This window comes from Oncorhynchus clarkii, chromosome 3, assembly GCF_045791955.1.
Source record: "Oncorhynchus clarkii lewisi isolate Uvic-CL-2024 chromosome 3, UVic_Ocla_1.0, whole genome shotgun sequence".
NCBI lineage: Eukaryota > Metazoa > Chordata > Actinopteri > Salmoniformes > Salmonidae > Oncorhynchus > Oncorhynchus clarkii.
This window is the reverse complement of record NC_092149.1, coordinates 31,641,159-31,668,143: the sequence shown is the minus strand read 5'-3', so window position 1 is coordinate 31,668,143 and position 26,985 is coordinate 31,641,159. Positions and strand designations below refer to the sequence as shown.

General features: G+C 44.1%; 1 protein-coding gene across 2 annotated transcripts; it reads left to right on the top strand.

The window, feature by feature from the left end:
* Positions 1–39: 39 nt before the first annotated feature.
* Positions 40–26,004, top strand: LOC139393254 (pleckstrin homology-like domain family B member 3). 2 transcript variants are annotated; one of them, XM_071141733.1, is made up of 16 exons: positions 40–376; positions 2,920–3,000; positions 11,723–11,871; positions 12,128–12,238; positions 12,547–12,684; positions 13,087–13,215; positions 14,236–14,418; positions 15,554–15,664; positions 17,124–17,225; positions 17,378–17,465; positions 18,169–18,334; positions 18,669–18,756; positions 20,394–20,546; positions 20,806–21,013; positions 24,143–24,228; positions 24,394–26,004. In XM_071141733.1, exons 2-16 carry the CDS (start codon positions 2,940–2,942, stop codon positions 24,526–24,528), a joined length of 1,908 nt encoding a protein of 635 aa, XP_070997834.1. In that variant the 5' UTR covers positions 40–376; positions 2,920–2,939; the 3' UTR covers positions 24,529–26,004. The 2 variants fall into 2 exon arrangements, with proteins under 2 accessions (XP_070997834.1, XP_070997844.1); XM_071141743.1 differs by lacking the exon at positions 2,920–3,000.
* Positions 26,005–26,985: the final 981 nt, after the last annotated feature.

The window sequence follows — 26,985 nt, the reverse complement described above, 5'->3', positions numbered from 1 at the left end:
AGTGACGCGCTCAGTCGCGTTTTCACACTAACTTTGGGTTGGTTAGTGTGCCCGCCTCACATGCATTCTATTTACCTGTTGACGACGACTGCGATCTGTCATTTATCGTGGGATTGATTTGAAATGATTGAATCAAACCAGAGAGAGAAGAATATAGACACCAAAGGTCTTCAGACGTTATATGACAGCAAACAGAAACTCTGAAAGTTCTCTGGATGTAGTGACTGAAAGCGAAAGCGCGCTTCCCGTCTAAACCCATCACTTCGTTATTTAGTCACTCTGTTTTTATGAGCGTCTATTTTATTCAAACTCAAGAACAACAATACACATTCCCCACAACAAGAACGCTTTTGAATAGAAAGCTGCGTATTCTCAGGTAAGGCATGAGCTCTTTGTTTCTGTTCTGGGTCACTGTAGTTTGATACATTGTAACTGGTGAATGATCGCGATTTGATAACACTATGATTCTTATTATTTCCACAGTAGCTACCCACAGTGTTACTTATCTACTGAAAGTGGTCGTTTGTTTATAAATTGACATCATCCCATCTCATGACACTAATGAAGTCAATTTGAACTTGACATAGCATGTAAATAAATGGAACACATAATCGCTTATGTTTACAGAAAGCCAGTAGGCTACTGTAGCCTACTTTCTAAACTATTTATATAAATAAAATATAGGTCTATGCCATTTATATAAATGGACTATATTAAATAATACAGCTATCATTAGTCTATTAGTTCACACTAAGCCAAAAAAAGCCTACTTTTTAAAAAACTATTTTTGCAAATTGTGTACATACCATAACTTAAATAAAAACTTTTTGGGCGGTTTATTCGTTTTTAAAATGTCAGAATGCATGGTTGTATGATGATCCAACATCCAGACAGTCAAGATTCTATAACACCATTGTATTTGATTACCCAATATTTGGGACTTTTGTGCTTGAGCATAAGTAGTTAGATGGGCTAAAAAATGTCCTCAGGCCTATAGCTTTTCAATGTGTCATTTTCATTCTGAAACGATGAGAGGACCATATCTGGTTCTAATTCAAACATGTTTTTCTTAATGTCCCAAACCTCCTTTCCCAGGGCATTGTTTTCCTCAGTTTATGTAAACTCACATTTGTTTACCAGACTCTTCTGATATCTGTTGTTTATCATTTCCATTGGCGCATAGTGTAAACAAAGGAGAGGGGGGGGGGGGGTATAGGATGAAGCTGAAATAGGTGGAGAGAAAATATTGCCTGGGAGGGTTGCCTTCAAGGGAGTCCAGAGCACATATCTATCTTCTGTCTTCAATCTCTCCTTGTTTATTTTTCTCCCACGCCCTCTTTTTGGCTGCACTTGTACGGACAGCTCTATAGCTGGGACCTAGCCTGTCATTAATGGGTCGTTATTTCGCTGACCTCAGAACGGAGAGATTTGCTCAGCCCACTGGAATCTCTGCTAATGTTGTTGAACTAGCATATATTCAACGTCTGTGTAATTAGTGGTGTCTTCAAGCCATTCCAGTCAGTTTTGCAGTGTTGTAATGTGCACAAGTAACATTTGCATGAATTATTCTATTCATGCAGTGGTATCATAGTGTGATAATCTACTTTATTGGAGAAATAATTTGGCCTATAGGGCAACTTACTTGCTAATTAACTTACAGGAAATAAAATGAATCATCTTCCCTAACAATCAATGATCCTAGCTTGTATTTTAATCTTCAACCCTTTGGTCCCCTATAAACAAAAAAACTATTTCTTCCCCAACAGAAGCCAGTTGGTCCAGCTACAGTATCATTCTAGGAGTCTAACAATAGGCCTATCTGCCCTCACACCTAGATGACAGTTAGTCATGATATCTCACCTCTCATCTGACAGACATACGCCACACAGAGCTGTCCAGCCTTGGTTGTATTCATTAGGTACCAAACGGAAAAAAAACAGACTGAAATGGGGAGGGACCTCCTGGACTTATCCAATAAGAAACGCTCATGTTTAAAACGTGTTTGGGTGCCCTAATGAATATGACCCTCTCACCTGCTTTTCCTGCTCAGGCCCCTTTGTGATAATGACAGTTTCCTCTCTCAGCCCATAGCCCTCCATAGGCTTTGGTGGGATACAGGGGGACTATCTCAGTGGGCTCTGTCATACAGCTCAGACTGGTCACCAGGTATTCCTGGGAACCTGATGTGTCAAGACACAGTGGGGTGATGACAGTTTCCTGATAGCCCTCCATAGACTAACGAAGCATTGCTAAGTGGGCTCTGAGGTCAAACAGACTTGTATGGTCACTTCCTACTGGGCATACACTGGTTAAATCAACGTTGTTTCCACATAATTTCAATGAATTTACATTGATCCAACATGGAATAGATGTTGAATTGATGTCTGTGCCCAGTAGGTAGGTTCCAAAATGGCACCATATCCCCTATACTTTTGACCAGGGAATAGGGTGTCATTTCTGATATACACAAATGTATCATGGCGCCGGAGAGGATGGCTGCCATTTTATTGGCTCTTAACTAACCGTGCTATTTTATTTTTTTCCGCATTGTTTATAAATTATTTTGTACATAATGTTGCTGCTACTGTCTCTTATGACTGAAAATAGCTTATGGATATCAGAACAGAGATTACTCACCTTGAATTGGACTAATCATTTTTCTTTAATGAGTCTGACGAGAGTGATTTACTCCAGACACCCAAACAGACCCTCATCCCCGTCATTCGCAGGAGAAAAAGGGAGAGATCTTGCAGAAGGAGATCAGGGTGCCTTGTGAGGATCAGGCGACGAGTGGCTAATCTGCCTTTGCCATCCGTACTATTAGCCAACGCACAATCGCTGGGAAGTAATGGGACAAACTAAAAGCACGTATATCCTACCAACGGGACATTAAAAACGGTAATCTCTTGTGTTTCACAGAGTCGTGGCTGAACGACGACATGAATAACATACAGCTGGCAGGTTATACACCCTATCGGCAGGATAGAACAGCAGCCTCTGGTAAGACAAGGGGTGGTGGTCTATGTATATTTGTAAACAACAGCTGGTGCACGATATCTAAGGAAGTCTTGAGGTTTTACTCGCCTGAGGTAGAGTATCTCATGATAAACTAGACCACACTATCTACCTAGAGAGCTTTCATCTGTACTTTTCGTAGCTGTCTACATAGTTGAAGTCGGAAGTTTACATACACTTAAATTGGAGTCATTAAAACTCGTTTTTCAACCACTCCACAAATGTCTTGTTAACTAACTATAGTTTTGGCAAGTTGGTTAGGACATCTACTTTGTTAATGACACAAGTCATTTTTCCAACAATTGTTTACAGACAGATTCTTTCACTTATAATTCACTGTATCACAATTATAGTGGGTCAGAAGTTAAAAATACACTAACATGACAGTGCCTTTTTAAACAGCTTGGATAATTCCAGAAAATTATGTCAAATGTCATCATTTGAGTCAATTGGAGGATGTGAAATGATGTCACATTTCATCATTTGAGACAATTGGAGGTGTACCTGTGGCTGTATTTCAAGGCCTACCTTCAAACTCAGTGCCTCTTTGCTTGACATCATGGGAAAATCGAATCAGCCAAGACCGCCGAAAAGATATTGTAGACCTCAAGTTTGGTTCATCCTTGGGAGCAATTTCCAAATGCCTGAAGGTACCATGTTCATCTGTTCAAATAATAGTACGCAAGTATAAACACCATGGGACCACACAGCTGTCATACCGCTCCTAGAGATGAACGTACTTTGTTGTGAAAAGTGCAAATCAATCCCAGAACAACAGCAAAGGACCTTGTGAAGATGCTGGAGGAAACAGGTACAAAAGTATCTATATCCACATTAAAACGAGTCCTATATCGACATAACCTGAAAGGCCGCTCAGCAAGGAAGAAGCCACTGCTCCAAAACCGCCATAAAAAAGCCAGACTACGGTTTGCAACTACACATGGGGACAAAGATCGTACTTTGTCCTCTGGTCTGATGAAACAAATATAACTGTTTGGCCATAATTATTGTTATGTTAGGAGGAAAAGGGGGAGGCTTGCAAGCCGAAGAACACCATCCCAACCGTGAAGCACGGGGGGTGGCAGCATCATGTTGTGGGGGTGCTTTGCTGCAGGAGGGACTGGTGCACTTCACAAAATAGATGGCATCATGAGGAAAGAAAATGATGTGGATATATTGAAGCAACATCTCAAGACATCAGTTAAATCTTGGTCGCAAATGGGTCTTCCAAATGGACAATGACCCCAAGCATACTTCCAAAGTTGTGGCAAAATGGCTTAAGGACAACAAAGTCAAGGTATTGGAGTGGCCATCCCAATGCCCTAACTTCAATCCCATAAAATTTGACCCAAGTTAAACAATTTAAAGGCAATGCTACCAAATACTAATTGAGTGTATGTAAACTTCTGACCCACTGGGAATGTGATGAAAGAAATAAAACCTGAAATAAATCATTTTGAACGCATCCTATTCCAGGGCACCTGATCTGTCAGATGTCACAATGTGCTCATGGCTAACAGGTCAGGTCAGCGTTGGATAGTTCAGCTGTAATCCTCTGGAGAGTACCTGAGCAGTACAGTACCTGTATTCTATGGAATATATATACCTGTATTCTATATTCTATGGAAATGCCCTTTATTGTTACTGATGAAAATGTCTTTCATTGTTACAGTTGACCGCTATTGATATTGTGTGCTAGCCCATAGTGAGGCTGGCAGACTAGACAGACTAGTGGGTTTGAATGGAACACAAACTTGACATAGTATGTTGATTACATACTTCTCCCTCAATATGCAGAATGGCATACACTGAGAACAGTAAGTTTCCTTTTTTAAGTCTTCTGGACTCAACGAAGAGAGACACTTTAGCTACTTGAACTGCTAGTGGGTTATGTATGTGACATTGTAACACCTGATGCCTTTCTTGAGGATAGGGCAGCAAAGTGCTCACCAATGCAGAAAATACAGGTGTTTTTATGTTTCTCAGGTGAGAGCAGCTCTTGCTCAATATCAGCCAGACAAATGTTAAAGGCACAGTCCATACATTTGATTTTCACCCTGAAATGCTCTGGAGGACTAAGGGGTTGGACGTGCTTGCTAGTGTACCCTTCTTTAAAAAAACAAAGAATAAGACAAATATGACCAAACATGTACAAAGAATATACTTATACTTATTGGTGTAAATATTTTTGTTTGTTTGTGTTTATACTTGGTCTGGCCACCAGGGACAGAGAGAGTGTGGACTGTCCCTTGAATTGAATGGCAGCCCCAGGTCAACCCCAAGCAGGGCAGTTGTTCTAGTGTTGTGTGTATAGCATGTTTCCCTGGTGCCCTTGCATTGAGCCCATAGTGAAAACAAACCCTCTGCATTCAGGCTCCCCACAGTTTTTGTCATTGTTGTTTTGAATCCACTGCCTGCAAGTCGTTGTTCAATTTGTGAATATGTGTCATTTAATTACCCGTTAAGATGTTGCCGTCTATTGCTTTAATGTAACTAACTAATCAGTCATTTTTATTCTAATTTCATTTTAATTTAATTTATTTATAATCAAAGTCATAATTGCTCAGTGAGTCTGTGGTTGTGGTAAAAAAATAATTGGGGGGTCCCCTTTTTTAGTTTGTCCCCCCCCCAAAAAAGTTATGTGCACGGCCCGGTTGCGAGATATTATTGTAGCAGTACTGCTGTACTCTGCTGTCGCTGAGTTTGTCAAATGATTCTCCATGTTCACACAAAACGTTCCACGAACATTCCAACCCAAGACAATTGTCTTGGATCTTATGGTACCAAAATGGCCGCCATCAAATGATCAAACAGAGTTTGTTGAACTGTATATCTATGACTGTGGCTGCAGCCTGTCCTCTTCGGATAGACATGGCTGATAGGCCGACACATAAGCGTCACCCAGTAAGGGGGTTGATGATGATTCCGTCAGCTGAAGTTTAACTGGATCCAAACCTGACCTCAAGTGGTCAAAGGAGATAGAGGACACACACACACACACACACACACACACACACACATACACATACACATACACACACCAATCAATCAGTATCCTATGGCTGCTAGCAGTAATTGCCCCTTAGCGATGAATAAGGTTGATTGAATTAAATCCCAGTCCTGTAATCCTGTCAACACAGGTGGGTCAAGAGTGAACAGACTTCCACTTCTTAAGATATGGATGCAGATTACTACCTGCAGTGAGAGGGAGAAGGGACAGGTGTGAATGAACTCTGATTGTGTACTCTTTATCTCTTTCTCTAGTTCTGTGTGTTTGTGTGATTGGTAGTAAAGATTGTGGAATCCTTGCTTCTGTTTGTGTATGATCGATCACTGTTGAGAGAGCGTGTATGTTCTTGGGTGTGTAATGTGTGTGTACTAGTTGTATGACGCTTCAACTGTTGCTGGTTATTGCTGAGTCGAGGGGAAAGATTAGCACTGCAGTGTGAGAGATTGAGTCCTCTGACCTCGGACTTGAGGGTAATGCATTGTGTCACCTCCGGATAGGACAGTAGTTGTATAACACACACTAGAGCTGGGGCCATAAACTGAAAATGATCCACACAACCATACCGACCATGCTGATATTGTTCATTACGATAAGTAGCCTATACTAGAGAAATGTGAAGTTTGAAATGAAATATGTTTTGTTAGTTTGGGTGATTGTTAATGGGACACGTGATGGCTACAACCATCAAACTAGTAGTAGTAGTAGTTTAAAGAGTAATACAAAAACAACTGGTGCACATTAATGTTATAAACGTATCAATCTATTTACCGGTATCGCATCAATTCAGGAAATTTAGAGCAACTGGATCGCCCAGCTTTAATACTCACTCACTCACTCACTCACTCACTCACTCACTCCTTGGGACCGCCTCTGATTCTTCCACTCTCTTATCGCTCCTGCCACTCCTCTGCAATCAAGACCTATTTTCAGCTCATTAACACACAAATGTTCAGCTTCCTCTTCCTCTCTATCATACCTTTCCCCTTAATTATGTCCCTTTCCACTCACTTTCTTTTCCATCCTTTTAAATTAGTCTCATTGTGTTCCCTCCCTCCCTCCCAATCTTTTCCATGGGCCCTGGTCAAAAGTAGGCAATATGGTGCCATTACAGCCTCAACCCTGGTGTGTTTGTTTAGCCTTTGTTTGTTGCTTTTGAATAACATCTGTGTTGACATGAAATAATGGACTTTACTCCTGCGTGACTCTCTCTCCAACACTACAGTCTCTCTTACTGTTGATAGTGTATCTCAACCGGATAATGCAAACGTCCGTTTGGGTCATATGGATGTGAGTCAGTCTTGGTTTAAACAAAGATTTCTCCTCACCAGCATTCACTCTAATTGTGCCCTCTTCCCAAAGCACGACCTCCATGTGGTGTCCATTACATGTCATATCTGGAATGGAAGTAATAATAACTTCACCATATGGAATTTGGAATACGGTATTACTTTGTCAAAAATGTATGTGTAATTATGGGTATTGATGAATGGTAGCCATCCTCTTCAACATGCGTACATCCACACGCACACACACACACACGCACACACACATACACAATTAAAAACACAGTATATACATCATTCCTGCATGCAACCATGCACTATTCTTCTATAAACAACATATTATTGTGTGTCCTGTGTACAGCTCTGTGAAGTTATATACCACACAGTCGGACTGTTTCCCATCTCCTCACTGGAAATATGACACTGGCCTCTGACATTTTAGAACCAACTTCCTCCCCCCCTCTCCCCCCACTCGTCTCCTCTCCTCCTCCACTCTCTGTCCCTCTCTCGCTCCCTCCTCTGTCTGTCTCTGTGTCAGTGTGCCAGTCTGTGTTTGAAAGCCCTCACTCATATCAGAGTTGTATATTTATCTCCATGCCTCCACTCCTCCAGGCCCCATCGCCTAATAAGGCCTGTACAGGGAGAGAGAGAGAGAGAGAGAGAGAGCAGGAGGAGAGGAGCGAGAAAGGGAGAGAGAAAAGAGGAGTTCAGGGCGATGGAGTAGAGAGGGAAAAAGGATAGGGTGGGAAAGGTCTGGACAATGGGAATCCAGATTTTCCCACGTGTGTGTGTGTGTGTGTGTGTGTGTGCATGCATGTGATTGTGTATGTGTGTACTCGGTTGCTGCCTGTGAGTGTGTGCACTCGGTTTGCTCGGTCGTTACTTCATATTTGCTGCTATTTTACTACTGCTTACACTCGTATGAGCAAGTGACATATAGACATTAAATAACCTAGTTATTGCTGAGAATTCCCCATCCAAGACCTCAGCAGTGATGCATATCGTTCATAATGTGGCTTTGTGTTGTGTGGGAGCAGTGTACAGTGTACAGTGTATAGTACTTCAAAGGTGAATCCCCTTGTTTCTATGTACAGTGGGGCAAAAAAGTATTTAGTCAGCCACCAATTGTGCAAGTTCCCCCACTTAAAAAGACGAGAGGCCTGTAATTTTCATCATAGGTACACTTCAACTATGACAAAATTGTAGACCTGCACCAGGCTGGGAAGACTGAATCTGCAATAGGTAAGCAGCTTGGTTTGAAAAAAATTAACTGTGGGAGCAATTATTAGGAAATGGAAGACATACAAGACCACTGATAATCTCCTTCGATCTGGGGCTCCACGCAAGATCTCACCCCGTGGGGTCAAAATGATCACAAGAATGGTGAGCAAAAATCCCAGAACCACATGGGGAGACCTAGTGAATGACCTGCAGAGAGCTGGGACCAAAGTAACAAAGCCTACCATCAGTAACACACTACGCCGCCAGGGACTCAAATCCTGCAGTGCCAGACGTGTCCCCCTGCTTAAGCCAGTACATGTCCAGGCCCGTCTGAAGTTTGCTAGAGAGCATTTGGATGATCCAGAAGAAGATTGGGAGAATGTCATATGGTCAGATGAAACCAAAATATAACTTTTTGGTAAAAACTCAACTCGTGTTTGGAGGACAAAGAATGCTGAGTTGCATCCAAAGAACACCATACTTACTGTGAAGCATGGGGGTGGAAACATCATGCTTTGGGGCTGTTTTTCTGCAAAGGGACCAGGACGACTGATCCGTGCAAAGGAAAGAATGCATTTTTTCACCTTTATTTAACCAGGTAGGCTAGTTGAGAACAAGTTCTCATTTGCAACTGCGACCTGGCCAAGATAAAGCATAGCAGTGTGAACAGACAACACAGAGTTACACATGGAGTAAACAATTAACAAGTCAATAACACAGTAGAAAAAAAGAGAGTCTATATACATTGTGTGCAAAGCGCATGAGGAGGTAGGCGAATAATTAACATTTTGCAGATTAACACTGGAGTGATAAATGATCAGATGGTCATGTACAGGTAGAGATATTGGTGTGCAAAAGAGCAGAAAAGTAAATAAATATAAACAGTATGGTGATGAGGTAGGCAAAATTGGGTGGGCTATTTACCGATAGACTATGTACAACTGCAGCAATCGGTTAGCTGCTCAGATAGCAGATGTTTGAAGTTGGTGAGGGAGATAAAAGTCTCCAACTTCAGCGATTTTTGCAATTCGTTCCAGTCACAGGCAGCAGAGAACTGGAATGAAAGGCGGCCAAATGAGGTGTTGGCTTTAGGGATGATCAGTGAGATACACCTGCTGGAGTGCGTGCTACGGGTGGGTGTTGCCATCGTGACCAGTGAACTGAGATAAGGCGGAGCTTTACCTAGCATGGACTTGTAGATGACCTGGAGCCAGTGGGTCTGGCGACGAATATGTAGCAAGGGCCAGCCGACTAGAGCATACAGGTCGCAGTGGTGGGTGGTATAAGGTGCTTTAGTAACAAAACGGATGGCACTGTGATAAACTGCATCCAGTTTGCTGAGTAGAGTATTGGAAGCTATTTTGTAGATGACATCGCCGAAGTCGAGGATCGGTAGGATAGTCAGTTTTACTAGGGTAAGTTTGTCGGCGTGAGTGAAGGAGGCTTTGTTGCGGAATAGAAAGCCGATTCTAGATTTGATTTTAGATTGGAGATGTTTGATATGAGTCTGGAAGGAGAGTTTACAGTCTAGCCAGACACCTAGGTACTTATAGATGTCCACATATTCTAGGTCGGAACCATCCAGGGTGCAGTTGGAGGCCACGGAAGGAGTGTTGTGTTGTATGGCATTGAAGCTCGTTTGGAGGTTAAATAGCACAGTGTCCAAGGACGGGCCGGAAGTATACATAATGGTGTCGTCTGCGTAGAGGTGGATCAGGGAATCGCACGCAGCAAGAGCAACATCATTGATATATACAGAGAAAAGAGTCGGCCCGAGAATTGAACCCTGTGGCACCCCCATAGAGACTGCCAGAGGACCGGACAGCATGCCCTCCGATTTGACACACTGAACTCTGTCTGCAAAGTAGTTGGTGAACCAGGCAAGGCAGTCATCAGAAAACCGAGGCTACTGAGTCTGCCGATAAGAATATGGTGATTGACAGAGTCGAAAGCCTTGGCAAGGTCGATGAAGACGGCTGCACAGTACTGTCTTTTATCGATGGCGGTTATGATATCGTTTAGTACCTTGAGCGTGGCTGAGGTGCACCCATGACCGGCTCGGAAACCAAGCACTTGGAATGGGGCCATGTATCGTGAGATTTTGAGTGAAAACCTCCTTCCATCAGCAAGGGCATTGAAGATGAAACGTGGCTGGGTCTTTCAACATGACAATGATCCCAAACACACCGCCCGGGCAACGAAGGAGTGGCTTCGTAAGAAGCATTTCAAGGTCCTGGAGTGGCCTAGCCAGTCTCCAGATCTCAACCCCATAGAAAATCTTTGGAGGGAGTTGAAAGTCTGTGTTGCCCAGCAACAGCCCCAAAACATCACTGCTCTAGAGGAGATCTGCATGGAGGAATGGGCCAAAATACCAGCAACAGTGTGTGAAAACCTTGTGAAGACTTACAGAAAACGTTTGACCTCTGTCATTGCCAACAAAGGGTATATAACAAAGTATTGAGATAAACTTTTGTTATTGACCAAATACTTATTTTCCACCATAATTTGCAAATAAATTCATAAAAAATCCTACAATGTGATTTTCTTTTTTTGAAGTGTACCTATGATGAAAATTACAGGCCTCTCTCATCTTTTTAAGTGGGAGAACTTGCACAATTGGTGGCTGACTAAATAATTTTTTGCCCCACTGTATATCTGTGTATGGTTATTGTATGACTACATCATTGCACTGACTCAAATTTGTGTGCCATGCTTCTCCACAATGCACTTCCAAAGCTGGGAGGTGAATCGCCATTGTTTACTGTACAGTACCCTCTGTCCATACAGCAAAAGCCTTGTGCTAACAGTCTTTGTCATGAAATACAATGCCAAACCACCTTCTCACATCCTGCGTTCTCTCCTCTCTTTCACTATCGCTTCTTCCAGGGTGTTTTCTCCAGTAACAACTTTTCTGGAAGTACTTTAAAGTGCTTAGTGCTGCTGACACACTGGTGTACTGCTCATAGTGTAGTATCACTTCTGTGAACTGTCACCTGGTTAATTTAGCTCTTAACAATGCAGTGTATTGAATTGCCACTACATTCAGGGTCCTTGGGACGTTCCAACTCTGACGATACCCCATTGAAGTTCACATTTAAAATTGGCAAGGTAAGGGTGCTGTTCAAGGTTAAGGATCCCGGATCCTATACGGTACCACTCATCATCCCACCTTCCATCTCTTTCTATCCTACAGAAATGCCCCTCCACAATATGGACACCCCGAGAAGCCGATGGGAGCAGGGCTTGCGGCCGCCGTGGGTCGCACGATTGTCTGGAGGGCAAAGCCCCGCCTCTTCAGGGGTGGAGTCAGACACAGAGAGCAGCAGCACAGAGAGCGAGAGGGTAAGGAGGAGTGGGTCTCACGTTAACTAGCATCAGGCGGTTGGTTGTTTACACTGGTAATGTGGTCAGAGTCAGACGCTGCTAGCCAAAGCGACTCAACGTACACATCAGTGTATGTGTCCAACGCTGGAATTGAACCAGTAACTTTGGTGCCACAGTCATCGCACTCTAACCAACTGAGCCATCGGAATGACTTTTTGATCCAGGTTGAATAGTCTCTTTTCAATCGTCTGTGTGTCTCTTCTCTACCTCTCAGTCTCCAGCCAAACGTTTAGAGGCGCGGTCACCGAGGATCCTACCGTTGCCCTCCATGCTGCAACAGCGAATCACAGAGATTGACCAGCAGAGGGAGGAGCTAAAGATAGAGGTGAGACACTGATGGATTAATGAATGAACAAGTTAAACCCTCAAGGGCCTGATTGTGTCTCATATCAAACCATTTCTATGGAAAGTGGTGGCTGTTCAGTAAATGTATCTGATGAAGTCTGATTCTGGAACTGTTCACAACAAACCAACTCCTTTTTTGTAATGTCTCCTTCAAAGGCACATTCTGCATTCTTCATTGTGGGACTAAACATCTCTCTCTCTCTCTCTCTCTCTCTCTCTCTGTCTCTGTCTCTGTCTCTCTCTCTCTCTCTCTCTCTCTCTCTCTCTCTCTCCTGTCTGCCACTCCAGCTGCAGCTGGAGATAGCCCTGTTGGAGGGTGAGCTGCAGGAGGAGAGGAACGAGCTGCGCAGACACACTCTGTATCTACAGACACTGCAGGAGGAAGGCGGGCAGGAGGAGACACACAGACAGACGGACAGACAGAAGGTCAGTAGTGCTGTACACACAAGGAGAAAGACAGACAGACGCAGACAGACTGACGGATGGACGGTTAGCGGTGCACAGACAGAGCTCCATTCAATACCATCCAAAGCATCCTGTCTTCAGGCGGTATGTTTAAATCTCATGGTTTGGGACCGGAGAGTGATATGGCCTATACATGAGTAGCTATAGCAGAGAGGTAGACACTGAGTCACTTCATGTGACACTATAGGCCTAAGCTATGTGATAGTGGAATGAGCTGACAAACAGATGGATCTTTATATAAAGGGATGACTGTTCCCTCTCTCATCCCTCATCCTCCTATTCTCTCTCTCTCTCTGTCTCTGTCTCTCTCTCTCTATCTCTCTGTCTCTGTCTCTTTCTTTCTTTCTTTCTTTCTTTGTGTAGGAGCGAGCCAGTCTGGAGGTGGAGAGGGCCCGGGTTGAGGAGCTGAGGAGTAGGTTGGAGGAGAAGGAAACACTGATCCCCAGTCAGCCAGAGGACCAGAGAGAGCAGCTACTGATCCAACTACAACAGGTGATTTACTGATCCAGGAACAGTCCAATGACTGGGGTAGTATTCATTAAGGCACGCAATGTTTAAAACGTTTTGCAAAACAAAAACAAAAAGAGCTTCTTTAAGTCCAGGTTGTCCCTACCTGTTTCAGGCCGTTTTCTTCCGTTCGGTACCTTATCAATAGTACCCAGCTAACTGATTTCATGCCTTGCCACTAGACCGCGTGTAAAAGAGAATGCACTGCGTCTTCTACCTGTTTGTCTGTCTAGATGTAGTTAGGGTAGTTCACAGGTAGCCTAGCAGAGTGACATCACCCGCCCTGAAACCTGAAGTGAAGTCAACTTTGTGCAGTGGAGAGCTAGCTTTTGGTCTAGCCTCATATACAGTTGAATTCAGGTGCTAGTGACAGCATGGTTTCACACTGCCTCTGGTTAGAACTCATTTCACATCATGTGTTCTATTTCTAGCCTCTCTGGTCATGGTTATAAAGGATTGCATGTTCTTTCTTGTCGGCGGTACTAGTTATCTTTGTAGTACCTCTTCTACCTGATAGGTCAAAGTGTCATAGAGGTATCTGAGACAGACATGCAGGCAGGCAGACAAAGGGTTCGTTGTGCGTTTTGGCAGTGACACTTCTGATGACAGTGGATGTGTCCCACATGGCACCCTATTCCCTATATAGTGCACTACTTTTAACAAGAGCCCAATGGGGCCTGGTCAAAAGTAGTGTACTATATATAGAATAGGACGGCCTTTGGGACACAAGCTTGAGAGCTACGACTTGGTTTAATGGTCTTGAATGGAGTGGTCCGACCAGTTGTTTTTTGGTTTAGTGTTCTAAGCCGCAGGCTCTTTCTGTACTAATCAGCAGCTTTCTTCCATTTTCTGTCTGTTCCTCTCCTTCTGTATCTTTCTTTCATCACTTTCTCTCTCTGCATCCCTCCTTCACACTCTCTTTTTCCCTCCATCTCTCTCTCTCCCTCCATCCCGCTCTCTTTCTCTCTTCCCCTCTGTCCCTCTCTCTCTCTCTCTCTCTTCCAGGAGAAAGAGACGGTGGATGCAGCCGGCCGGGTGTTCGAGGACTGGGAATTCCGTGTCCTGGAGAGCGAGGCCGGAATAGAGGAGGAGGAGAGTGAAGGAAAGATGGAAGGGAAGGAGAGAGGGAACGAGGAAGATAAAGAGAAGGAGATCTCATGCCAAAAGAATGCTGTCAACTCAGCGCAGGTAAGCCAGGGTCGACAAATAAGAAGACGACAACATTTCAGAGAATCTCACAGCTCCAAGCTGGTTCTACTAGTTTGGTTAGAAGCTTATCCCCCACCACAGACTCTCTCTAAATGCCCCCGTCCTCTCCCCCCCAACGGTAGTCACTCTCTGTTTGGAAACTGCTCCTCACAAGTAACCCCCCCGCCCCCCATCCTCCTCTTCTTAAACTGAGACATGAGCGTGAACTCTCCCTTCTCCTCACACTCTACGGTATCACCCTCCACTGTCACATGACTGCACAAACAAGTTAGGCAATTGCATCAGAGGCCACTTTGGGAGGGAAGGAGGGAAAGTGGAGAAAGATGTATAGATGAAGGGAGAGCTCGTCAATTGAGGAAATGTATGAGGAAAGGAGAGGGACTAAAAGTAGAGAATGGAGAGAGATGGTAAAAGGGGTATGGTGAGAGCGGTGGGGAGGGGTTGAAGGATAAAAGGAAGGATTGTATCGTGAGGGAGCGAGAAGAAAGAGGATAAACTTAGGATATCATGTAGAGAGAGAGAGAGAGAGAGAGAGAGAGAGAGAGAGAGAGAGAGAGAGAGAGAGAGAGAGAGAGAGAGAGAGAGAGAGAGAGAGAGAGAGAGAGAGAGAGAGAGAGAGAGAGAGAGAGAGAGAGAGAGAGAGAGAGAGAGAGAGAGAGAGAGAGAGAGAGAGGATTCAGCTGCACTGTGGCCTTGCTTGGGTTGACAGCTCATCTCTATAACCCTCTCTCTGTCTCTCTCTTTATCTCCTCCTCTCTGACATATTAACTGTGCTGAGCTGACATCACTAATTCCTTATTCCCTGTCATCTCCCACTCCTCTCCTCTGTCAATCGTCCCTCATCTCCTCTCATAACTCCAGTGGATGTTGGAAGGTGTGCCATTGAACACCCCTAGAGTAACTGACTATTGACATAAGTCGTGAGACATAACAGATAAGATGCTGTGCACATTTAACACAACAACTCTATAATGCTAACAACAACACCGTCTGGCTAACATGCCACTGGACGTACAGAACATGAATGACAGGAGACAGAATGACGCGGTGTTTAATATTAAGTGTCTGGCGTTTCATTGGTCGATTTCTTTTCTTTATTCATTGCTTTCTTCAGGACCGAGTCCAGCAGCTTGAGAAGCAGTTGAAGGAGATGGAGCGAGAGAAGGACAGAGAGATGAATGCCTTCAAGAAGGAGAGGAGAGAATTGCTCCACACCACTCAAAGGGTAATGAAGGGAACAGAGACTTTAACTTAATTTATTGATTATTTGTCAGGCAAATTAGGATGATGTCGTATATTCCCGGTGGTTCAAGTATGATAAATATGATACATTCAATGATTGTCCCTGCTTGTGCCATCAAACCCCTGCAACTTATCCAGAACACTGCAGCCCGCCTAGTTTTCAACCTTCCCAAGTTCTCTCATGTCACCCTACTGGTCTACTGATAGCTACTTTATTGAGGAAAAAATGTACTTTCTATGCCTGTGATATGTGGTTGTACCACCTAGCTATCTTAAGATGAATGCACAAACTGCGTATGCTAAATGACTACAATGTAAAATGTAAATGAAGTGCTTGGAAGCTAGATAAGAATGTCCGTTGTTGCCAGTGTTTTTATTCAATATTCATAATGGTTGTCTGAAGTGCCAAAGCGTGTGATTTGTCAACTCCCTGCTTGGACAGTGATATGGTTTGTTGTTGAACCAATGACATGCCTTTGATTAGAATTATGACAGGGGGAGTTGAAAAGGGGGAGGAGACTAGTTAGAGACAGGGAAAGAGCACAGCTGAGCTTAGAGAGAGAGAGAGGCATGACTGAAGAAAGGGAGGGAGGGAGGGAAGAAACAGGGAAGAGAAAAGCAGAACAGGGGAGGGTGACTGTGAGGGAGAGAGAGAGGGAATGAGTGAAGATAAGCTGAGAGAACTTAAAAAGCGTCGCTGCAACACCGGTAAGTGGAGAGACACGACAAATCAAATATGCATGCTTCAAGTGTCTGTAGATTGGGTTAATCAGAAATGGGATTTAATACAGGCTAAGTGTGTCAGTTAATAGTAGGGCGTGGGAGGGAGGGAGTGGCAGATAGGGGGAGAAAGGAGGGACAGACAATGTGTTTCTGTACAACTGTGTCTGAATACAATAAGACTTTGTATGACATGCTAGGGTAGTCATATGGGTAGGAGTCACTAATGAGAAGACATATGGAACTGTTTTTGGCAGAGAGAAATTGATTTCATTGCTCATCCAGACACGAGAGAGAGAGAGACTGAGACGGGTTAACAGAGAATGCAAACCGCTTCCGAATTGCTTATGTGTCTGTGAGTCAGGGAGAAGGGGTGGGAGGGCAACCGAGATATAGTGCGAGGGAGATCATTTTTTAACTCATTAGAGTGGTGCCTGAGAGCTGGCATGCGTTTTCCATTCTCAGTGAGTTGCAGAATGTCTTTTACTACCTGTTACACTCCTACTATGTCATTTCATGATGTGTCATGGCTAAATGTTGACACAACCATCTTAGTGTGTCGTGTGGTCATCCAGGTCTTATGACTGACGGCCTGTCCTACCTAACTGACATGTCTAGGTTATACCAACAACATTCACTTGTCTATTTTTTCACTCTCCTCTTCACGGCTTAGTTTATGCCATAACCGGTTATATAACGATCATACTCCCATCTCTTATCAGGTCTTGAAAGAGAAGAAGCCACTCGCTGATTGGTCCAACATCCCCAGCTCGGTCCCTTGCATGATGTCACTCTCGCCGCTGACCATTCACAAATCACCTCAGGTATTGTTGCCGGGCCGTTACCACTGACACGGATCATGTTTTCCAGTTGTATGTGACACATACTGTACATAAACACTGATTTGATTCACTTGTTGTTTTACTCCCAGTAATGTACTGAAACACAAACTCACAGTGTTATTCCCTAACTTCAGGAACAAGCCAAAGAATCCGTCAGTTTACCCCGGAGACGGAGCTCGCACCGCAACAATAAGCTCGCCGATAGACCGGTCTCGGCGCAAGGTGAGCTATGATGGGTGTTTAATTATGAATTCCTTTGTCTTTTTTATTTGCTTTACCTCAGAGCATTTTTACATATTTGCTTTCTCTTTCTATTTGATCCTCTGTCTTTGTCTGTCTATTTGTTTGGTTCTACCCCATCTCTCTCTCTCTCTGCTTCTCTCTCTCTCCCTCTCTCCTTCTCTCTCTCTCCCTCTCTCCTTCTCTCTCTCTCTCTCTCTCTCTCTCTCCCTCTCTCCTTCTCTCTCTCTCTCTCTCTCTCCGCCTGTCTCACTCTCTCTCTTTCTCTCTCTGCTTCTCTCTCTTTCTCTCACTCTGCCTTTTCAGTCTCTGCTAAGATGTGTCAGTAGCAGATGTAGCTGTGTGGTATTTCCATGCTGTGAGCAGGATATAGCTGTATGAACTGGATGAGCCAGTGGGGCTACTAGTCTATGGCTGTTCTTTAGAAATTCTGTTTGTTTGCTCCGCTGCTGCCTATACCCCATTTCCACGATCTCTCTCTAACCCACTGTGTGTGTGTTTGTGTGTGTGCGCTGTCATCCTCTCTCTCCCTCTATTTTCTCTCCTCTGCACTCTCCATTCTCTCCCCTTTTCTCATGCTCTCCTTACCCTGTCTCTTATATAATATAATACGTGATGTGTACTGTTTTTGTGTCCCTTCCTCTTTCTCTCTCTCTCTCTCTCTCTGTCTCCATCTCTTTCACAGGGCTGGTGAGAATGGTACCTGACAGTCCGAGCCCAGAGCGCTTCACTTCCCCTCTCCCCTCCCACCGGCACAGCAACGGGCACATCAATGGGCACAGACCTGGGCCCAGCAATGGCAGTGATCTCCTCACCCCCTGTAACAGTGCTAGTAGCTCCCGTGCTGCCAGGTCAGTGGAGGGGAAAAAAACTAAAATCACAACGTTTAAAGGAACATGTTAGTGTGATTGTGAATAAGAGGAGGTATCTGATTGGCTGTCAGATGGGAAGAGATGAGTGGTCTGTGGAAGATTGATTGGGTGATTGGGTCAGCGTGGAGATGCAGTTGATGTGAGGTGGAGTGGGATAGACTGGTCAGGGGAGTTTTCTAGGTGTGTGTGAGTGAAATATAAATGCTGCTCTCAGTCTGTGTGTGCATGTGTCTGTATGCTTGTACGTCTGCGTCTCTGACAACAATAATGACAGTAACTCTGCTGACATATGTCTTTTTCCTTCTCCCTCCAGCCCAAATCTGGGACTTTTAAACCTGGTGGAGATTGAGAGGAGACTGAGGGAGGCCAAAGCGGAGAGAGAGAGGCTTCTCAAAGAGAGGGTGAGTCACCACCATTAACATCCCTAATCACTTCAGACACAGCTTTAGACGTGCCAGGTCATATTCATTAGGGCATACCATAACACAACGTTTAAAAACAGTTTGTTGGCCTCCCGGGTGGCGCTGTGCCACCAGAGACTCTGGGTTCGAGCCCAGGCTCTGTCGCAGCCGGGCCATGACCGAGAGGTCCATGGGGCGACGCACAATTGGCCTAGCGTCGTCCGGGTTAGGGAGGTTTTGGCCGGTAGGGATGTCCTTGTCTCATCGCACACTAGCGACTCCTGTGGCGGGCCGAGCGCAGTGCACGCTAACCAGGTCGCCAGGTGCACGGTGTTTCCTCCAACGCATTGGTGCGTCTGGCTTCCGGGTTGGATGGGCATTGTGTCTTAAAGCAGTGTGGCTTGGTTGGGTTGTGTTTCGGAGGACGTATGGCTTTCGACCTTCGTCTCTCCCGAGCCCGTACGGGAGTTGTAGCGAAGAGACAAGATAGTAACTACTAACAATTGGATACCACGAAAAGGGGGGTATAAAATAAAACAATTTGTTTATTATTGGACAGTTAATTCAGGTAGTCCCTCCTTGTTTCAGTCAGTTTTCTTCTGCTTGTTGCTTAATAATGAACACAACCCTGTTGTGTGACCACTTACTGATTACCGTACATAATTAACATGACCACCAGAAGAAAAAACACTGTGAAATGGAAGAACACTTCATAGAAAACGAACATACTCTCCTATGTATTTATTAGAAGCTAAAAACTTGTTTTATATGAGGCGTCAGTACAGATATTTTTATTTTAGAGTATTTTCATACATATCTGTTTTACCGTTTAGAATTGACTGCACTTTATTTGTCTAGTGTCCCCATTTTTAAGGTGTCATAAGTGTTTTGACAAATTCACTTATAGTGTATTAAATGTAGTCAAAAGTTTAGTATGTGGTCCAATATTCCTAGCACACAATGACTACATCAAGATTGTGACTCTACAAACATGTTGGATGCATTTGCAGTTTCTTTCGGTTACGTTTCAGATTATGTAGTGCTCATTAGAATGGTGTCATTTTGGACTCACTTTTATTGTAAATAAGAATAGAATATGTTTCTGAACAATTCTACATTCATGTGGATGCTACCATGATTACGGATAATCATGAATGAATTGTGAATTAATGATGAATGAGAAAGTTAGGTGCACAAGTATCATGCCCCCAAAACATGCCAACCTTTCAAGGGAATTTGTCCAAATACTTATGACACCTTCAAATGGGGGGACTAGATACATAAAGTGCTTTCATTTCTAAATGGTAAATTGTATGAAAATACCCTCAAATAAAAGGTGACATTCTGTACTGTCGCCTCATATAAAAATATAATCTCAAATCCAAAAATGCTGGGGTATAGAGACAAATTAAGTTTTAGCTTTACTGTCCAAATAAATACGTAGTATGCCTCAGCCTAGATATTGTACTTCATCTTATCCCCCTGTTGTCAATAAAAGTATGCCTCTTTCTAAAAAAGAAAAACTAATTGATGGTCTTTGAAGGGAGTCACCTTCTCCTCCAATATGATTGATAAGGACACGAGGAGATAGGATGCACAGAAAGGATCATTGAGATGGAGCCTGTGTGTTGATCCAGGAGGAAAGGAGGCAGGTGGTGGTGGTGGAGGAGAGGAGGCAGAGAGAGCTGGAGGGTCGAGGAGCAGCAGAACCAGTAAAGTCCCAGAGCAGGCTAGTCCCTGACCCAGAGGAGAAGCCCAAAACCACCAGTCCTGTCCCCAGCTCCCCTGAGGTACGTCTGTCTGGCTGCTCTGTCTTTCTGTCTGGCTGTACTGTCTGTCTGTCTGGTTGCTCTGGCTGTCTGTATTGTCTGTCTGTCTGTGTGGTCCATAGCGTTATACATCCTTTCTCCAACCTCTCCTTTTCCCCTGCTTATTGCTCTCAATCTGTCTTTCTTTCTGTCTCCTTCTCACTAACTTTGTGATGTTGACCTGTTTTATTTGACATGTCTATTGTGAAATGATATACATTATACTCATTATTTTTCTCAGCGCTCGCTACCTCTCTTCCTCTCTGCGAACTTTGACCTGCGGGCCCACGTGGAGTCGCTGGGTCACGGGGTGGCGGGGTGCATGGGCCTGCGTATGTCCCCGCGCCGCTGTGCCGGCTTCTTGACCAAGCGTGGCGGGCGGGTCAAGACCTGGAGGAGGAGGTGGTTCCTCTTCGATATGGACCACAGGCGGCTAGCCTACTACACAGGTGAGGGGGCTGAGAGAGAGAGAGACTGTGTGTGTGTTGGATGTTGGTGTGTATAAGCCTAAATGCTAGGGCTGTTGCGGTGACCCTATTATCGCCACAACGGCAGTCATGAGTCATGACCGCAGTAAAATTCCACCTGACCGTTGAGTTACGGTAATCTCCTGTTATGCACTCTGGACATGCTTTGGTAGTACCCAACTTGCTAATGACCATCAGGTCTTAACAGCCTGATACTCAGGGCTCTATTGTCCCTCTAACCACTCTGACATCATGGCAAATGCCATCGAAAATCACATCAAACACTTATCATCAAAACAGCATCATGCTTTTAAAACTAACCTCACTGTGATGATCAATTTGAAGAAGGAAGTTCAACAGCAGTTTGAAACAGTGTAAAACATGATCATTGCAGTTGTTCTTTCAAAACCTAACAAGGAAATGGACAGCTTTCTAAGGTGAGGATTAGTTCAAAACATCCATAGGCATATTATAGTTTATGCATCAATATCAAATCAAACTTTCTTTTTCACATGCGACGAATACAAATTGTGTAGACCTTTCCGTGAAATGCTTACTTACAAGCCCGTAACCAACAGTGCAGTTCAAGAAAGAGTTAAGAAAATATTTACCAAATAAACCAAAGTAAAAAATAATAAAAAGTAACACTATAAAATAACAATAAGGAGGCTATATACAGGCTGTAACAGTACCAAGTCAATGTGCGGGGTTACAGGTTAGTCGAGGTCATTTGTACATGTAGGTAGGGGTGAAGTGTCTATGCATAGAGAATAAACAGCGAGTAGCAGCAGTGTAAAAAACAAATGGAGGGGCTGTCAATGTAAATAATCCGGTGGCCATTTGGTTAATTGTTCAGCAGTTTTATGGCTTGGGGGTAGAAGCTGTTAAGGAGCCTTTTGGTCCTAGACTTGGTGCTCCGGTACCGCTTGCTGTGCGGTAGCAGAGAAAACAGTCTATGACTTGATTGACTGGTGTCTTTGAAAAATGTTTGGTCTTTCCTCTGACACCACCTAGTATATAGATCCTAGATGGCAGGAAGTTTGGCCCCAGTGATGTACTGGGCAGTACGCACTACCCTCTGTAGCGCCTTACGGCCAGATGCCGAGCAGTTAACATACCAGGCAGTGATGCAACTGGTCAGGATCCTCTCGATGGTGCAGCTGTAGAACTTTTTGAAGATCTGGGGACCCATGCCAATTTTTTTCAGTCTCCTGAGGGGGAAAATATATTGCCGTGCCATCTTCACGACTGTCTTGGCGTGCTTTGACAATGTTAGTGATGTGGACACCAAGGAACTTGAGGCTCTCAACCCACTCCACTACAGCCCCGTTGATGAGAATGAGGGTGTGCTCTGTCCTCCTTTTCATGTAGTCCACAATCATCTCCTTTGTCTTGATCACGTTGTGGGAGAGGTTGTTGCCCTGGCACCACACGGCCAGGTCTCTGATCTCCTCCCAATAGGCTGTCTCGTCGTTGTCGGTGATCAGGCCTACCACTGTTGTGTCATCGGCAAACTTAATGATGGTGTTGGAGTCATGCCTGGCCATGCAGTCATGAGTGAACAGGAAGTACAGAAGGGGCTGAGCACGCACCCCCGAGGGGCCCCCATATTGAGGATCAGCGTGGCAGATGTGTTGTTACCTACCCTTACCACCTTAGGGTGGCCCGTCAGGAAGTCCAGGATCCAGTTGCAGAGGGAGGTGTTTAGTCCCAGGGTCCTTAGCTTAGTGATAAGCTTTGAGGGCACTATGGTGATGAAACACTGAGCTATAGTCAATTAATAGCATTCTCACATAGGTGTTCCTTTTGTCCAGGTGTGAAAGGGCAGTGTGGAGTGCAATAGATATTGCATCATCTGTGGATCTGTTGGGGCGGTATGCAAATTTGGGTGGGTCTAGGGTTTCTGGGATAAGGATGGTGATGTGAGCCATGACCAGCCTTTCAAAGCACTTCATGGCTACAGACATGAGTGTTACGGGTCGGTAGTCATTTAGGCAGGTTACCTTAGTGTTCTTGGGCACAGGCAGTATAGTGATCTGCTTGAAAAATGTTGGTGTTACAGACTCAGACAGGGAAAGGTTGAAAATGTCAGTGAAGACACTTGCCAGTTGGCCAGTGCATGCTTAGAGTACACGTCCTGGTAATCCGTCTGGCCCTGCGGCCTTGTGAATATTGACCTGTTTTGTCTTACTCACATCAGATACGTAGAGCGTAATCACACAGTCGTCCGGAACAGCTGATGCTCTCATGCATGATTCAGTGTTACTTGCCTCGAAGCGAGCATAGAAGTTATTTAGCTCGTCTGGTAGGCTTGTGTCATTGGGCAGCCTGTGGCTGTGCTTCGCAACTAAAGTTGCAAAACTCTGAATCTAGCATAATATTGGACCTGTTTCGAAATGATCACTTTTACGCTCAACATAGCCACTTCATATGCCCACTCGCTCGGGAATGGGAAAAATATTATTTCTATTTTATTCAGATAAGTTCAATTATATTCGTCTTGCTATAAAATCTTATAATAGAAAATAATGGCATAAGACTTAGAAGCATATCTTGTCAGCTAAATAAACAAGCCTAAATCCCATGGCCCTCAAACTCAAGTCAGTGCCACTGCATTTTTTCATTGTTCCCCTCTAATTGGGACTGATTTAGCCCTGGGACACCAGGTGTGTGCAATTAATTATCAGGTAGAACAGAAAACCAGCAGGCTCCGGACCTCGTAGGACAAGAGTTGAGTATCCCTGGCCTATGACATTGAGCATAGCCAGATGACCTACAGTAGGCCAACTCATATTCTGTTCTTCTGAAATGGATTTATTGTGATGGTGTATATTCAATTGATTTATTATAATCCTTTTTCAATGTAGATGTTGCAAAGGCCTCACATCAGCGGCTTGTATGCGTGGAGGCCTGGAGATGCTAAACGTGTTTATGTTAATTGCCGGTCAATTACTGTGAGACTGGCAGTCTTTTGCATGACAATAACCAGCTGACAAAATGTAATGACCACAGCCCTACTAAATGCCTATGTGATTTGTGTCTGTCTGTCTCTCTCCCTCTCTTTCTTTCTCTCTCTCGTTCTCCCTCAAATTGACTATTGTTTACCTTTAGACTGTGATGAGAGGAAGCTGAAGGGGGTGATCTACTTCCAGGCTATAGAGGAAGTCTACTATGACCACCTGCGCACAGCCACTTCAGTGAGTCCTCATATACAGTATTTTGTCACCATAGAGAGGGAACAATGTGCCCATGATATCACCACAACTGTTAAAGAGATGATCCATTCATGCATTCAATGCTTGAAACCAAATCCCCAAAATTATCGCTCTCCCACCATTCATCTCTCTCTCTCTCTCTCTCAGTCTCCGCGGCCCAGCCTTACGTTCTGTGTGAAGACGTACGAGCGCCTCTTCTTCCTGGTGGCGCCCAGCGCCGAGGCCATGAGGATCTGGATGGACGTCATTGTCACAGCAACAGACGAGCACAGCCGCTACTGACCTTGACTTTACACCTGTCCCCTTTCCTGTGTCTGTCTAACCTCCCCCTTGGACTGAACCTCCATTCACCTGGCTGACCTGGCTAACCTGGCTACAGTTTCAGCAGTTTACATTATGTGGGGAAAACTGCAATCTTCAACCTCCACCCTCCAATGCGTGTAGGACCCAGCAAGACTTCCATTTTGCTGCCTGAACTTTACGTCACATGAGTGGTGGAGGTGAAGAGTGACGAGCAGAACATAACGTTCAGGAAAGCTCTTCCTGAAGGAACTGACATTTGATTCTGGATAGTTTCTTAGGAGCTTTGATGACATGGGACTGAGTGGCAGACTGTTACAGGTTCTGTGTGGAACAAGAGACATTTGGAGGAGGGACAAGGCCATGGGAATATAAAGACGTGGAAGTGCAAGCTGGAGCAACCATTTGACATCTTAGAGTCAGTGCCAACCACGATATACTGACAGACAAACCTGATGTCTTTTTATTAGTCTCAAATCAGGATTTAATGGTTGGTTTCTCTCTAGCAGCTGTGTTTGAGCTCCCTCTTGTGGCCAGATTAAAGTATTGAAGTACTACAGCTTCCATTGAAATATGCAGGTAACTGCCAAAATAATGGAAACACCAGCATAGTGTGTCTTAATAGGTCGTTGTGCCACCACGAGCAAGAACAGCTTGGCATGGACCTTGGCATGGATTCTGCAATGGTTTGGAATTCTATTGGAGGGATGTGACACTATTCTTCCATAAGAAATTTGATAATTTTGTGTTTTGTTTGATGGTGGAAAACGCTGTCTCAGGCTCCGCTCCGGAATCTCTCATAAGTGTTCAATTGGCTTGAGATCTGGTGACTGAGTTGGCCACGGCATATGGCTTTACATCGTATTAATGCTCATCAAATCATTCAGTGACCCCTCGTGCCCTGTGGATGGGGGCATTGTCATCTTATGGTGGCATAGCCATGGGAGACAAAATTATGGCCAGCTCAGCATTTTTATACATGACCCTAAGCATGATGGGATATCAATTGTTTCATTAACTCAGGGACCACACCTGTGTGGAAGCACCTGCTTTCAACATACTTTGTATCCTCATTAACTCAAGTGTTTCCATTCTTTTGGCAGTTACCTGCACATGTATGTCTGTATTGAACATTGGTATATTTATCATCTGTCAAAAGGGCTGTTCATAGTCAATCAAAACACTGACCGATCATTCAGTTCTTAAAATGGATTGTTGTTGTTGTTTTTTTTTACAATATCAACACAGAAATACTATGCTTATAAATATGTATTATTAATATTGTCATTATTATTATGATCATTAAAGATTTTTCATACACTTTTGGTGAAAACCTTCCCTTACTGATTTGCGTACTTCAATGTCTACTTGAAAACAACTTTTAAATTATGCTTTTTATTTTTATTATTTTAACTTTACTTTCCTGCCAGACAGCTATAGAGCTATACAAACTGGCACCCACAATTGTATATACAGTGGGGCAAAAAAAGTATTTAGTCAGCCACCAATTGTGCAAGTTCTCCCACTTAAAAAGATGAGAGAGGCCTGTTTCATCATAGGTACACTTCAACTATGACAGACAAATTGAGAATTTTTTTTCCAGAAAATCACATTGTAGGATTTTAAATGAATGTATTTGCAAATTATGGTGGAAAATAAGAATTTGGTCAATAACAAAAGTTTATCTCAATACTTTGTTATGTACCCTTTATTGAAAATGACAGAGGTCAAACGTTTTCTGTAAGTCTTCACAAGGTTTTCACACACTGTTGCTGGTATTTTGGCCCATTCCTCCATGCAGATCTCCTCTAGAGCAGTGATGTTTTGGGGCTGTTGCTGGACAACACGGACTTTCAACTCCCTCCAAAGATTTTCTATGGGGTTGAGATCTGGAGACTGGCTAGGCCACTCCAGGACCTTGAAATGCTTCTTACGAAGCCATTCCTTCGTTGCCCGGGCGGTGTGTTTCGGATCATTGTCATGCTGAAAGACCCAGCCATGTTTCATCTTCAATGCCCTTGCTGATGGAAGGAGGTTTTCACTCAAAATCTCACGATACATGGCCCCATTCATTCTTTCCTTTACACGGATCAGTCGACCTGGTCCCTTTGCAGAAAAACAGCCCTAGAGCATGATGTTTCCATCCCCATGCTTCACAGTAGGTATGGTGTTCTTTGGATGCAATCTAGAAGAAATTGCATGGATGCAACTCAGCATTCTTTGTCCTCCAAACACGACGAGTTGAGTTTTTACCAAAAAGTTATATTTTGGTTTCATCTGACCATATGACATTCTCCCAATCTTCTTCTGGATCATCCAAATGCTCTCTAGCAAACTTCAGACGGGCCTGGACATGTACTGGCTTAAGCAGGGGGACACGTCTGGCACTGCAGGATTTGAGTCCCTGGCGGCGTAGTGTGTTACTGATGGTAGGCTTTG

Excerpts from the sequence above, each read along its gene's own strand:
- LOC139393254 (XM_071141733.1), top strand. The coding sequence starts at position 2,940 with ATGAATAACATACAGCTGGCAGGTTATACACCCTATCGGCAGGATAGA. Across the intron at positions 11,872-12,127 it reads GCAGCACAGAGAGCGAGAGG|TCTCCAGCCAAACGTTTAGA; the intron begins GTAAGGAGGAGT and ends TCTACCTCTCAG. Across the intron at positions 20,547-20,805 it reads CTGTCCCCAGCTCCCCTGAG|CGCTCGCTACCTCTCTTCCT; the intron begins GTACGTCTGTCT and ends TATTTTTCTCAG.